The sequence below is a fragment of the Ixodes scapularis genome, unplaced genomic scaffold (assembly GCF_016920785.2).
Source record: "Ixodes scapularis isolate PalLabHiFi unplaced genomic scaffold, ASM1692078v2 PGA_scaffold5__190_contigs__length_132052651, whole genome shotgun sequence".
NCBI classification, from domain to species: Eukaryota; Metazoa; Arthropoda; class Arachnida; order Ixodida; family Ixodidae; genus Ixodes; species Ixodes scapularis.
The window spans coordinates 61,711,286-61,724,606 of NW_024609880.1; the positions used below are offsets into that span (position 1 = coordinate 61,711,286).

At 48.0% G+C, this 13,321-nt stretch overlaps 1 protein-coding gene across 1 annotated transcript in view; it reads right to left on the reverse strand.

The window, feature by feature from the left end:
• Positions 1 to 13,321, reverse strand: part of LOC8025016 (receptor-type tyrosine-protein phosphatase N2) — a 542,301-nt gene that overhangs the window by 104,492 nt on the left and 424,488 nt on the right. The window contains exon 15 of the mRNA XM_042294236.1: positions 299 to 438. Within this exon, the coding sequence (XP_042150170.1) occupies positions 299 to 438 (140 nt within the window). The remainder of the gene's footprint in view (positions 1 to 298; positions 439 to 13,321) is intronic.

Below are 13,321 nucleotides of genomic sequence, written 5' to 3' on the forward strand. Positions count from 1 at the left end.
AGTCTGCAGACACTGTCTCAGGCGTGCTTCTTTCTTGTATGATTGTCCTGTTCCTTTGGTTAGGCAAGAACTGTCTCCAGACATCTGTATAAAGCAAGCATGTTGGAACATTCGCGAGAAATTGTCCGCAAATAAATTTGTCATCTTGTCTACAGCGAAACAGCCTGTCTTTTCTACGTTGTATCTGCCGTGGGACTGCAGCTTAATTCAGATGAGCGTACTGGAATCTATTCCCCTAGTAAAGTCTCTGACAACGAACTGATTCGAGAAGGAGGAGGATGGCCTCTTGGGTACTCACCAGGACGAAGTGGAGGACCTGGATCCAGGCTGGGATGGTTCGCTCTGGGACAGACTGCTCACCCGCTTGGGCGACTGGGCCACGTGGATGGTCTCGGCCTTCTCGTGGCTCTTGGCCGCCATTCTCTGACGACACAGGTCCTGAAACGATGGCCGCCGAGAAGACACATGAGAAAGGACAGAGTGCCCGGGAACCCAACGGTCCTCAAACAGAACTGGCATAATAAAAAAAGAAAAAAAAAGGACGCGGCAGAACTGAGAGAAAAGAGGCACGCCGAAAAGAGTATCCTTGAGGTTACTGCTTTAATCGAAGAACGCAGAGAGCCATCCCTAACCTGTGCGGTGCAAAGAAAGCCCACTATTGTCGTAGGTACCCCTATACATACTTTGTTTCAATTTAAGTGCGCACCTCAGCCGACGCTAATATCTAATGGAGCCAACCACGCAGTGCCAAAAAAGAGCATCGTCATTGTGCGTTTTCTGTCACAAGCTGAACTACTCACGCAGAGCCGGAAAACGAAAACGCAGGGTCACGGTGCACTCTCTGCAAGTGATTGCACCAAATATAGCAAACGCACAAAGACGATTTGCGCCGCGACGAATTGATTTGGTGCAGCTTGATCGTCTCCATCGGGTCGTTACGTCGGCTGCGCTTGAACTTAGTGTAAAACACGGACTACACACGATTGCGAGCGGGACAACTGACCACCGGCACGTCTCCGCTCGTGCGAGCAGGCCTGTGCAATTGCAGCCTTACCAAAGCTGCGTACACGCGCCCGCTACGCGTGCTTCCGTGCATGGGGCACCAACCGGGCCGCCATACCTGCAGTCATTCGATGGCCTTTTTTTTTTATTTCTTAAGAAGGGTTCGCATCTGAAGTCCCTTCACACGCAGCGGCGAAAGCTCGAACTATTAATTGGAAGGGGAATTGCACTACCTCTCCTACCGCCCCCAAAGAACCAATCCCGAGGCAAAAAGCGTCGTGTTCATTGATGTCTGCCGCGAGTATGTTATCGGTAAGCTGTGGACCTATTGCTAAATTTTCCGAGCGTCAAGGAGAACGTGGGAAATATTAGGTCTACGCGCTGCATGTGCTGGCGTCTGCAGTCTTAACTGTTATAAAACAAGGACCTAAAACAAAGTGTTCTCTTGTACGCGCGTTCCGGAACCCCTTATTTTGGTTGTTTACTTCGAAGCTTTTCATACGGAGAAAGCGAGCGCGTGCGGCGCTTAGCCCTGTAGGAAGTATTCACTGGCGGCCATAGCTGTGCGCTCGACTGCTGAGCGCGTGCTGATGGCGAGCTTTCACAGTCCTTTTGTAACGTGTATTCCGCACCCTCAAGAATGCCGGTCTTAGCAGCCTATTAATGTTGGCTCGTTCAGAGCGTGCGCTTTAGACATCACCCACAAATATGGCGCCCAGTGAATTCTCCTTATAGTTCGGTACGAGTGCAACTAGAGTTCCTGTATAGGCTCTATACGGGAGCCAAAGTTGCGCGTCTGTTTTCCACGTGCCGCCGCGCCGCTATTCGCCAAGATCTGATCACGTAAGGAGCCGGATCAAATCAACACCACCTAGACAGAAGGCCTCCACACGCGTCATCATAGTCAGATCGATCGAGGCGAGAGATTGGACACGAGTGCTGCGTCAGTGTTCGGCTGCGGCTCGTGGCCAATCAGCGCGTCGAAGGTCGGGCTCGGCTCCAATAGCCGACCGAGCGCGATCCGACTGTGATGACGTTTCATAGAGGAAGAGGAAACCATGCGGAGGCCTTGTGTCTAGGTGGTGTTGATCAAATGCCGTGCAGGAAAGTAGACGTTGCGCGCGCCCCGGCGTACGTTCCCCTGCTTTTGAGCGCGCGCGCGCCTCGAACGCGCGGCTCCGCTATTCGCCGAATTCGGTCGCGTGAGGAGCAGGATCAACATGCCTCGCAGCAAGGACGGCGCTACGGGGATGAACGCGCAACTCTGGCTCCCGTAGGGAGCCTATACAGGAACTCTAGGTGCAACCTAAGAACGAAGTGTAAGCGCCGCCCACAAACCCTCCACTCTTTCCAGTGTAGCGGAACGAACGCTGGAGAGGAGGCGAGTTTCTTCTTGCCTCCTCCTCAGCGTTCGCTCCGTTAAAGCGGAAATAGTGCGGGAAAGAAGGGGGGGGGGGGGGGGGGGGGAGGGTGTTAATAGGCGGAGCTACCACTCCGCTTTTAAGTTGTACCCGACTCTACATTTCCCCGCATTCTCCCTGATGCTTGGGTAATTTAGCAATATGTCTATTATGACTGCATTGCATGCAACGCGTGGACTGCAGAGTCGATGCCGCTGTTTTCCCGTGGACGCCCGGACGTCGTGTTTGCCTCGCGAAATTGGCTCCGGTACGTAAACGCCGACTACGAGAAGACATATCTGTGTTGTGTCAGTCGATGCGCATCTGGAATTAGTGCGCATTTTCGGAACTGCGGCGTTAGGTTCCATTTCGTGCAGGGCGTGCATTGCAGAATTGTTATCTTTTTCGCATCCTTACCGTTCTTTAGAGAACATGGGTACGGGGTAAACAAATAAACCTCCATGATTGGAGGCTCATTATTCGAGGCTATCAGTGGAAATAAGCCTTTGTGCGAGGAATTAGAGACAAAACCGAACTTAACAAGGTACTGGAATAGCCCCTCATTTCACGGCGAACTAAATTAGCGCTCAATAAACATTCATACGACCAATTAAACGCGAGAATGTGAGCGTGCAACGCTGAAAAATCCGGAGCTTCGTTACCGGTATATGGTGTCGTAGATTACAATGCGGAGTATTTATGTTTTGTTTCATTAATCGAAAAGGGGTTTAATCTGTTTTCTCAGGCTTATTACAAATGAGTTGAAGCGGAGACTTAAGTTTTTGGCTAACGGATTGAGACATATTAAAATGAAAACCATCCTAAATACGTATCCATTCATAGATTGAAATGACTGACTCTCTTATCTATGCGGAGAGGTGAATGTGTGGCAATTGTTCTAGAGCGTAGTAGCTTTATCTATTTTATAATAAGTTATATTTATCGACTGTAACTCTAAAAATAACTAAATGTTTTTTTTTTCTACAAGAGATAACTAGGTTGGCGGATTCGGTCCTGCAAAACTGGAGTTTATCGCAAGTTTATTCAGTTCTCGAGGTGGACTCTGTATTGAAACTATGGTCACAAGGGGGGAATGTTAAAACGAACTCGATATCATGCGCTCTTTTTAGACCGAAACTTCGAAGTGAAATGCAGAGAAGAGGTCTTTGATGAAGAGGGATCTTGAAGGTTATGGCAGAAGGGAATGCAAAGAGTTTCAGAAAGCGAGAAGGGAACGGGGGAACCCAAGAGAGGCTGGCAAAAAGTAGTATTTGCATACTCTTTCGCGTCTCTTACTCTACAACAAATAAAAAAAAGGGCGGAAAGCGTTCTTCTTGTGCTCGATCAACTTCGCGAGAAATTTGAGAAGCATTTTCGGGGGCGCCATAAGCGCGGGAAAGCGGCGTGGACATTATGCGTAAGCCTGGCGTTGGATTGGCCCCGTTGAGGCGAATTTGAGGGCCACTTTTCGAAGACACCCGAACCAACCTAAGAGGGAAATTGAAAGAAAAATAAATATGTTCTACTACGTCGGTTTTATTTTAAATTTACATTTTCTTTTTTTTTTTTTTTACTTTTGAAAGTTTGGTTTTTAACTTTCGAGTAAATATGGTCTATAAATATAGACTAGGAAGTATATAATGCGGGGTGCGGCTTAAAGATTGTCATCGGGAATTCCGAAAGTCAATGAAAAGCTAATATAAGTACTGGTAGTTGCTGACGTTCACCCTTGGTAACGTCGAACCGCAATTATTGAAATTCAGCATCATGAAGGATTTGTTTGACACGGTTTTGTGCAGGCTGCCATGTATTAGGACGTGGCACGTCGAAATTCGCGAGAACATTATTTACGAAAGAAGAAGCGCGTGTACGACTCTGCAGAGTACACGGAAAGCACAAGGCTGCAGCCCCGTACCGCTGCGCTAAGCGGCTTCGCCTTGCGTCTCGTTCGCGTGCGATTGCACAAGTCGAAGAAGACGGGGCTTTTAAGACACACGTGACCTGTGATACCGTTAATAGAAATCTTAGTGCTGCTGAAAGCGGCTGAATTTGCAACCGCGTCCAAAAACCTGGATAAAAAAAAAGACAACGTTTGTACCATTACTAACATGAGCCGGCTACACAAAGGCGAATCATTGTGTCGAATATTTGCATGGTGGACGTCGTTCAGCCGCCTGGTGTTCCACTTCAAAGTCATTGTAGGTATATTAAAGGGGTCATGGAGCGATATCGGGTTGGAATGTTCATTACTTAACAAAGGCGTACAGGTCCTAGTTGGCCCAAGTATACCTGCACGGGCCGCCATTGATTCGGAAGCTTCTTAGTCGCGGTGAAACTGAGAGGACAAGAGGAGACTATTTCTTTCAGTCTTGTCTTTGCAAAGCTTGATGACGTAGTTGTTGGATCGAAACGACCCGCCTGACGACAGTCGAGCGCGGCTCATGGACCGGACACGAGAACTGCGTGAGCACTCAGACTCGTAACAATCAATGCCTCGGCGGACACTCGTGTCCAACCACTGCGGTGATGAGAATAGCCGAACTCTAAGAATGCCTGGAACTCAACACGCGTTTTCTACTTTGCCAACCCGAGCGCGTGGTCCTTTAACGTTGACGGCATGGGATAGGGCATCAGGACACGTGGCTGCGTGTTCTGGTTCCGAGTTGAGGGGATGAGCGATGCTCATATTTCTAAATTTATTTTAGTCTTGCCACTTTTTTTTTTAATTGCGAAAAAAAAAGTGTTTTAAAGAAGGTTTAGTCAGTTATTAACGTTATGGAGTGATTCTAAGTAGTATTTAGCGAAAGTAGAAATATCGTTTCATGACTTTCTTAAAGCCGGCGGCATATTGCTCATACATTATACAAAAAACAGTCGGGCAGGCACGAGTAACCGCAATATCTGTGGTTCGAATGCCGCCTGCCAAGTTTCTCCTTGAACTCCTTGCCATGTGGCACTCGTAGCACGGATACTTCGGTGACTTGGACCGTCCTTTGTATGGTGTATATTGTCCGAGTCCCACTCGAGCGACAAACGGAAACCAACGACAGCGACAAGCCTCAAACCCACGCAGCATGCTCGTGATGGTACCTTTGGCAGGCGTTTAGTCGTCCGGTGCTCATGAAGTGAGCATGAGTGATTGCAAGCCGGCCAAAGGTACCCTCGCGTGCATGATGTTCGTGTTTGAGCAAAGCCTCTTTTAATCTATCAAGCCTATCAAATCGCGAAAGACTCTTTTTTGAGGCGTGTCACTGTCATCTGTATCTCGCTCTAGTGGGACTCGGGCATAAGCAGTGTGACCCCGGGGGCTTACCGATGATGAAAAACTACTCTTGCGTCGACAACGTGGCACAAAAAATGTTTAGGCCGAGCTTAGAACACCACCTTGAAAAATCAAAACCCTTGACCAGCCTCCACTACCTCCATGGAACATCATCACAGTATAGTCACTGATAGAATGAGAATGGCAGGGTATTCCCATCTCACAAGTTTTCATCTCTTTACGACGACCGGCCTCGAGCACGCGTTCAATTGCCTTTCGCCGTGCTTTGGCTGCCCGTGCACACTCGAAGCTCATAAGACGCCGAAGCGCTATCGAAGGTAGAAAGCTGCCATCTAGACCTGCCTGTGACTACAGAATGGCGCCCACTTTCCAATTAGGTCCGAGCTTGACACCGAGCGTCCCCACTGATCGAACACGAGGCCCAGCCGAGTGCTAATACGGCGCTCGTGTCCTATTTGTGTTTGCACTCATTCTTCGCTGCGATGACGTCAAAATTCTAGTGCACGGGCTTTGAATATATCAGGTGGTATAAGTGCGCAGGAGATCGCAATATTGACCGACTAGATACAAACCAATCGCGGAACATTTTAGTTTCTTATTGCAGCTTTAACATGAGATTCCCCATTTCTTTCTCTCGTTCGTCATTGCGCTACACCCGGTCACCAATATCTATAAGCGCCATATCTGGAACGAACAAAACCCGGTAGTGAGGAAACGCGTTTTATTTTCTTTCCGAACGCTAATCCGCGTTGCCGCTCTTTCTGCACACCTCTTCGACCTTCTCCAATTACTGAATTGAGATCCAGCGATCCGATATATTCCGCTTGTTTAGAAATATGCCGCCGTAAAACCTTGGCTTTCTTTCAGTTTTTTTGATAAACCAAATCTCCCTCATCTATTTGCCCGGACGCTAATAATGATCTCCAAAACCCGCGAATCTTAACACACCTCCGCATTGGAAAGAAAAAAATAAATAAACCGAGTTAATAAAATTCACCGTTCAGCTCAAAATACTGCGCGCTATATCCGACAGGCATAGAACTGCCCCATAACACGCTCACACTATATACTCACCGCCCAGGGCACTGTTAAGAGGGAACAGTCGTAATTCCATTTTATCCCCAACCTAATATTAAAGTCAGGGAGGGATTTGCGAAAGATCTCTCCTCCCACAAGCTTGTTACAAGCCTGTTCCCAAAGTTTACTTTGGAGCGCCGCACGCGCCCGCTGCCTCATGCCAGAGCGCCTCCCGCGCTGTGGAGAATGTGCGCACGCTCAGTGCGGCTAATTGATTGCCCGCGCGGGCTCATGAAAAATGCGCCGTCCGTGCACTCCGGGCTTTCATCGACTGGCCCGAGGCTAGATCGCGGAAAGGGAATTCCTATCCAGACACAAGAAAAATAGTTCCGTTAGCTCTCTCAGAAAGGCCCATCTGATTACGGAGCATAACCAGGTAAAGAAGAACAACAGAAAACATGTTCAAACTTGAAAACTTGATAGGAGCATACGGAATGAGCGAGAAGGGGGGAGGGGGGGGGGTTGAATAAAGATGGAGCGTTATCAGAAGCGTAGGCAGGACGACGGAGAAGCTCACTAGGACATTTGCGCACGGTCATCGTAGACTCTAAGGAACCTGTCTGGGAAAGTCTACTTTCCCCCAAACCGGCGGTGAGGCTATATCGCTGTAATCTACGAAAGGAATTCTCGGCGAATGACGAAGCTGCAAATACGTCTAAACATGAAAACATCATGGCATATTGCTAGGCAACTGCGCTGTATACGTTAAAAGTTGTAGCATCGCACACATTTAGGCGCCAGACGCCTATCTTCACGGCACTCTTCATCGGATAGTTTAACGAGCACCCTGTGTACACTGAATAGTTGTTCACATGATGAAGCGATACTACCGCTAATTGGGCTGATAAACCTGGCGATCTTCCAGAGCCTTTTATACTCTTCTCCCTCAGTGCCCACAGGCGGTCGAGTTTCTCCACGCCTACCTCACTCCTCCTCGCCTACCCTTTGGTGGGATGACCTCCCCGTCAGACAATCAGCGTCGAGTACTTCATTCCTACCCTCATACCCGTCAACCAATCAGTATCGAGTTTCGCGGCCACGCTTTCATAAGGGCTTCACGGAAAGCCAAAAACCTAGCCAAAAACCTAACCAAACGTAAAAAAAAAAAAAAAAAATTGCGCCGTTGCATCGAGCATTGTGGAACGCCATGCCGACCGTCACAACGCGCAATACAGTGTTTCTAGGTTACATGTGTTTGGAACCTGTCATCCACCGAGCTCCTTTCCTAGATTGTAGTGATTGTCTCTCCTAAGCGCTTTACTGTAAATGGATATCTTTCAGATTTATTCCGAGTATAATTTGTATGTATTTGTGGCCTGAAAAAAACAATGACTACCACTGTTTTGTGCTGTCTTGCGAGAGAAATTGAATCCTGTATTTAAGAATCTGAACCAACCCAAACCATGAAGCACTCTGTGCACCGTATGACACAGTCTTTAAGTGACGTAAACAATTCAGCACTTCGACCTTGCTATCATGAGGCGTTGGAGTGTGCGTGCATTGTCGCGCGGCAAGTTGGTTACGGGCGTAGGGAGGCGGAGCAAAGCGGAGACGCTTCTATCGGGAGTATTCATTGGCGGCCATAGCTGTGTGCGCGTCTGCTGAGCGCGTGTTGATGGGGCGCTCCCGCAGTTCTTTTGCAACGTGCATTCCACACAACCAATATTGCCGGTCTTAGCAGCCTATTACCGTGAGCTCGTTCTGAGCATGCGCTCTAAACAGCGCCTTCAAATATGGCGCCCCGTGAATAGTCCCTATGTTTTCTACGCCTTCGCCTCCTCCTCCTCGTGCTCTGTAATGCAAACGCGACCGATAAAGCACGTCACCCCAACCGAGCAGTTAAAGAATCTCAAACCTAGGCACCCTAAACAAAAAAACAAAAAAAAAAAAACAAAAAAAAAAAAAAAAACAAAAAAAAAAACAGCGAGATTGACAGCAGGATATTTACGATGTCTTCTCGTAGTCTCGTGTGCGACCGCATAAGCCGCAGTTGTTCCCGTTCAGAGCAAGTTCTTTTTTTTTTTTTTTTTTGACAGAAGAGAATTGTCGGACGTTGTAGACATCAGACATCCTGCCGCCCCTTTTTGGCGGCAGTCTCTCGAGAAATGGAAGCACTAAATCTCTTTGTCTGTTCTACGTCGTGCTCCATCGTAAATGAACGCGAGCTATCGTAATAAATAAGAAAACTCAATTTCTCGGAAGTGCACGAGATGTGTCGTTGGGTTTTGCATGGGTCACTTTAAGAAATTGAAGGGGTTTCTCGAGGGTTCTGGTTCCAACGCTCCGCTCTCGGCACGCGACTATACCATGTATGTGTGTTGTCAGTTCGAACTTTGAAGAAAATAATACTGCTCTACTCGTAAAATCCAGAATAAAAAAATATGATAGAAACAAGAAAGCTGGACTACTCTTGACAACAAGAATACCCAGGACAACATGTCAGGAGTACGGTACATGAACAGAAAGTCGAGCTGCCACCGGTGAGCATTCAAAAACCATCTGCACCCCGGTTGCCCTCTTTGCCGTTTGTTATTTATAAAAGCCATTAAAAAAAAAAAGCAGCAAAAATAAAAACAAAAACAATTTTTTCAAGCCAAGCAAAGAAACAATATATCTTGCCTTCTCGGTCGTTGTCGAGAAGCTGCGTTGCAGTAGTCTACGCTGAAAACGTCGCAAAACGGGACAGCAAATAAACACGAGAGATTAAGAAATCTAGCTAGCTTAATGCTAAAATCCCTTTTCGATCCGGTACTCAATCGCCACAAGCTCATCCCTTCACTAAGCTTAATTAACGCAAGTTTGGAGCACACTACGAAACTAGAAACAAAATCGGGTGAATATCCAACACAAAACAATATCATCTTTTGGCGACCCTGCTGAAAAAGAGAAAAAGAAAAAAGAACAACAAAAAGTGAGCACCGCAGGACCCGCATCGTCCACCGAGTTACCCCGTTACACGCACACGCACACACCATTGCCACCGTTGACGCCCCAGCGACGAGAATAGGAGAAATATCGGGGGAGACGGAAGCGGACGCAAGACGGCCGAGTTCCTGTGTATCTGTATCGCTATACGTGTGTGTGCGCGCGTACACCCGGGGCTGACGTTCATCGCCCTTTAAAGAGTGTGCGTCCGTGCGTGCGTGGACGAGTGCAGCGGCCCGTCCCTTCGCGTACGACACGGTGCGAGCGTTTCGGGCTAGCTTATCTCGCAACCACGCGTCTGCTGACAGCGGTTCAGAAGTGCCCCGAAGGCTTTTCCGCTGCATTGTAACGGGGGACAGCAGGGGCGAGCGTCGTTCAGCGGTGTCGCGGAAACCGAACCTGCGAGCTGCGCCCGGCGAGACACGTCACCTCATCAAAGGCTTGCGTCGGGAGAACCGACCGCCGTTGCGAATGAAGGAAGACAGGAAGAGATGAGAGTGCGAATTACCGTCTCTCGTTCACACCTTCGTCGTGGTTGTCGAGTGACGTCACTCAGTTCGCTCTTGACAAAGTACATACAAATAAGTTTGAGAGGAAGGGCGTCCATCGGTTGAATAGGTAGAGGAGACTGCGGTTTGAATCATAGCCGCTGCTTGAAGGAAGCGTTTGCGAAGCTTGGACGTTTTGACGAGGAAGTTCTGATCCCGAAGGAAGAGTCGGACTTTTTGTCCAGCTAAACATGACAGGTTGTCAAAGAGCGAAAACGACACGACGTTTTAAACAGCCTCTATCTCGAGCGATACGAATGCAGCATGCCTGCTGCTTACGGATGCACAAAAGCGGGGATGGGGAATTTTTTCAAGCTCAATCATTACCGTTTTTGGTGTCTTTAAAGTTTAATCTTTTTCGACCTCGACTGTTTTATTTCAACAGAGAGAACCGAACCACCAAAAGAACCTCTAAACGGATTAGCATGAACAGAAAGTAACCCACTTAACCCAAACACGCGATCGTTGTTTTTTTCTTTTTTTTTTGTTTCACAAATAAAAAGCAGACACCAAAATTATTTGTGTAGTGATATTTATTGATCTAGGACACCCACATATAGATGGTCAGAGGCTCTCTTAGAACACAAGTTTTTGTTGGGCTCTTAAGCGTTATTCATACGGGTGATAATTCCGCGGAGGAATATACGTGATGTCAACAACGGGCGCAATTTCCTTCTCAGCTTCGTCGTTCACTCCGTTTACAGTCCAATCTAGCGGTTTCCACTCCTGACACCACAGCAGACGAGTTAAGCGAGCTCTTCATTTGACATCAAATAGTTCAACGACCAACTAATGATTGAAAACAAACTGATCCGCCGCCAAACCTGGATTGTTTGTACCGCCCGAGCACGTCTCCCTCTTTACTCCGCGTAGCTGACACCGCAGTACCGCATCGTAAACGCTTGGTGATTTGGTCGCGTGATGCGCGCGCCGGGAAGAAATCCCCCTGTATTTCTTTCCTTCGTGTGAATACCACTTCAGCGGCACGAACGCAATGAGAAATAAAATCGCCGATGCCGTCTTTACTCTAGTCTCATTGCACAGTGTACTTTTACGATACTCCATCGGCCAAGCGCATCAACGGTAAGTAGTCATCGCAACATTTACTTTTTTCGGATTATGTTTCCTTATCTGTTCCCGTAATCCTGTAAAATAAAAACAAAATAAGCGTCAACGGGAGATACATTGCCGCAGGTGTGCATGTGTACAAGGTATGTTGACATCACCGCAATTAAGGAAGACATGAAGGCAGGCTTTCATTCGGGCAGCCTCGTAGCGACACGAACCTACGATTATCCCTGGAGAGATTTTCTCCCGGACTCGTCGGAAACACAGTTTGTCACTCAGCATACCCCAAATTCCACTGAACACAACCCCCCCCCCCCCCCCCCCCCCGCTATCTCTTTCGGTCTGCTTGTCTGCGCAATACAAGGTTGCGTATTTACACGTAGCATCGGGGCTTTTATTTTTTGTTTTGTTATAGACCAAGGCGGTTAAAAAGAAGAAAAACGATGAAGCACCAAATAACCGTGGAATCAGCAGCGTTTTCGCTCGAGCAATCTGTACGCACAGCTCCCACCGACAGGGAACTTCCGTGATTGGGTATCGCGGAGGAATTCTGCCACGAAATAAAATTAGAATCTCGTATTTTGAAGCACAGTACAGTGCTAGGGTAGCATATCATGCACCCTTAGACAAAAAGTTGAAGAAAGAAGTTGTTTAGAATTTTCTTCGTCAAATGGCGCTTTGTTTGAAACCCGCACACGAAATCACAACTTACAACTAAACCCACACATTTTTGAAACGTAACTTTTCTTGGTACACTAACCTATGCCACGCCTCGATATTTGAGGTATGTCCTGATGAATCCATATTGTCCACTTCCAGCGCCAGATGCTCAGTTGAATGGAAAGGAAGTGGTGACATATACACTATGGATTAATCAACCGGACTTTGTACTTGGTAAGAATGAAAAAGCTGCACCTTCATCGGAGCAACGGGCGCTGGCCATCTCCAGAATATGTGAATCGTATCGGTGGGATCATACTATGGCCAGATGTCAGCGTTCGCACACAAAGCAGTTGAAATCTTTCGTCGGTCTGTTCCGTCAGAATAATGCGACCATAGCCCTGCATGCTCGACGTTCCACTAAGGGTCACAAGAGAGGCAGCGTACTGCCCGGGCCCCGAAGCAGGGTGCAGCCCGTAGCCGTGGGGCGCGCATCAGCCCGGCGACAAGCCCAGACTCGATTACCCGTATGAGGGCAGAGAGGAAGGACCCTGTTTATACTCTGCAAACAGGCGGACGACGCGGCGAATGCCCCCATGTCCGCGCAGCAGCGGTGGCGGCGGTGGCGGCCACTTCAAAATCCATTACAATCCCCTTTCATCCGGGGCTTCCTCGACGGGCCTTTGAACAGCAAACCATGTGTCCACGAGCATTTCTTCAAAGAGGGAGGAAGAGCGTGAGGACGAGGAAAGAAAAGAAAATAATAAAGAAACCGGATCATCCAATTTTCGGAACTTTTCGCGAGCGTATATACCCTGAGGGTGCCCGCTCCAGCGAGTGATGTCTTCTCGTATGGATAGGACAGCGTTCGGTTTTTAGTGTTCTTTTTTTTTCGTTTTTTTGCTTGCGCATGGTTTGGTGTGTGAGCCCCGGCTGGGACTACCGACAGGATAGTGGCGGTGCACACAAGCGTGCATGTTTCAAACTCGTGCGGGTGTCTTTGCCATCTGATTCTCAAAGAAAAAAAAAAAACGCGGTACCGAGCGAAGATTATGATGATGAGACACCCTTACTTCGTCCGTCGGTATTTGTATTTGACCAGTTAGTGACGCTACTCTTCGCTATCGAGAAACAATAAAATGGAAACGGCAAAATCGGAATTTTTATATTTTTACGATCGGCGTTGATTTGTTGTATTACAGCAGAGCACAAACAGTAAATAACGACCTGTATGTCGGTAATAGGGACCTTTAGCAGGCCGTTGCCGTGCTCCGCGTACCGCACTACCGGAGCCTTTGAAGCATGCTTTTAAGCGCACGCTCAGGTCGTATTGCGACGGCGGGGAGCGCGCGCTTAAA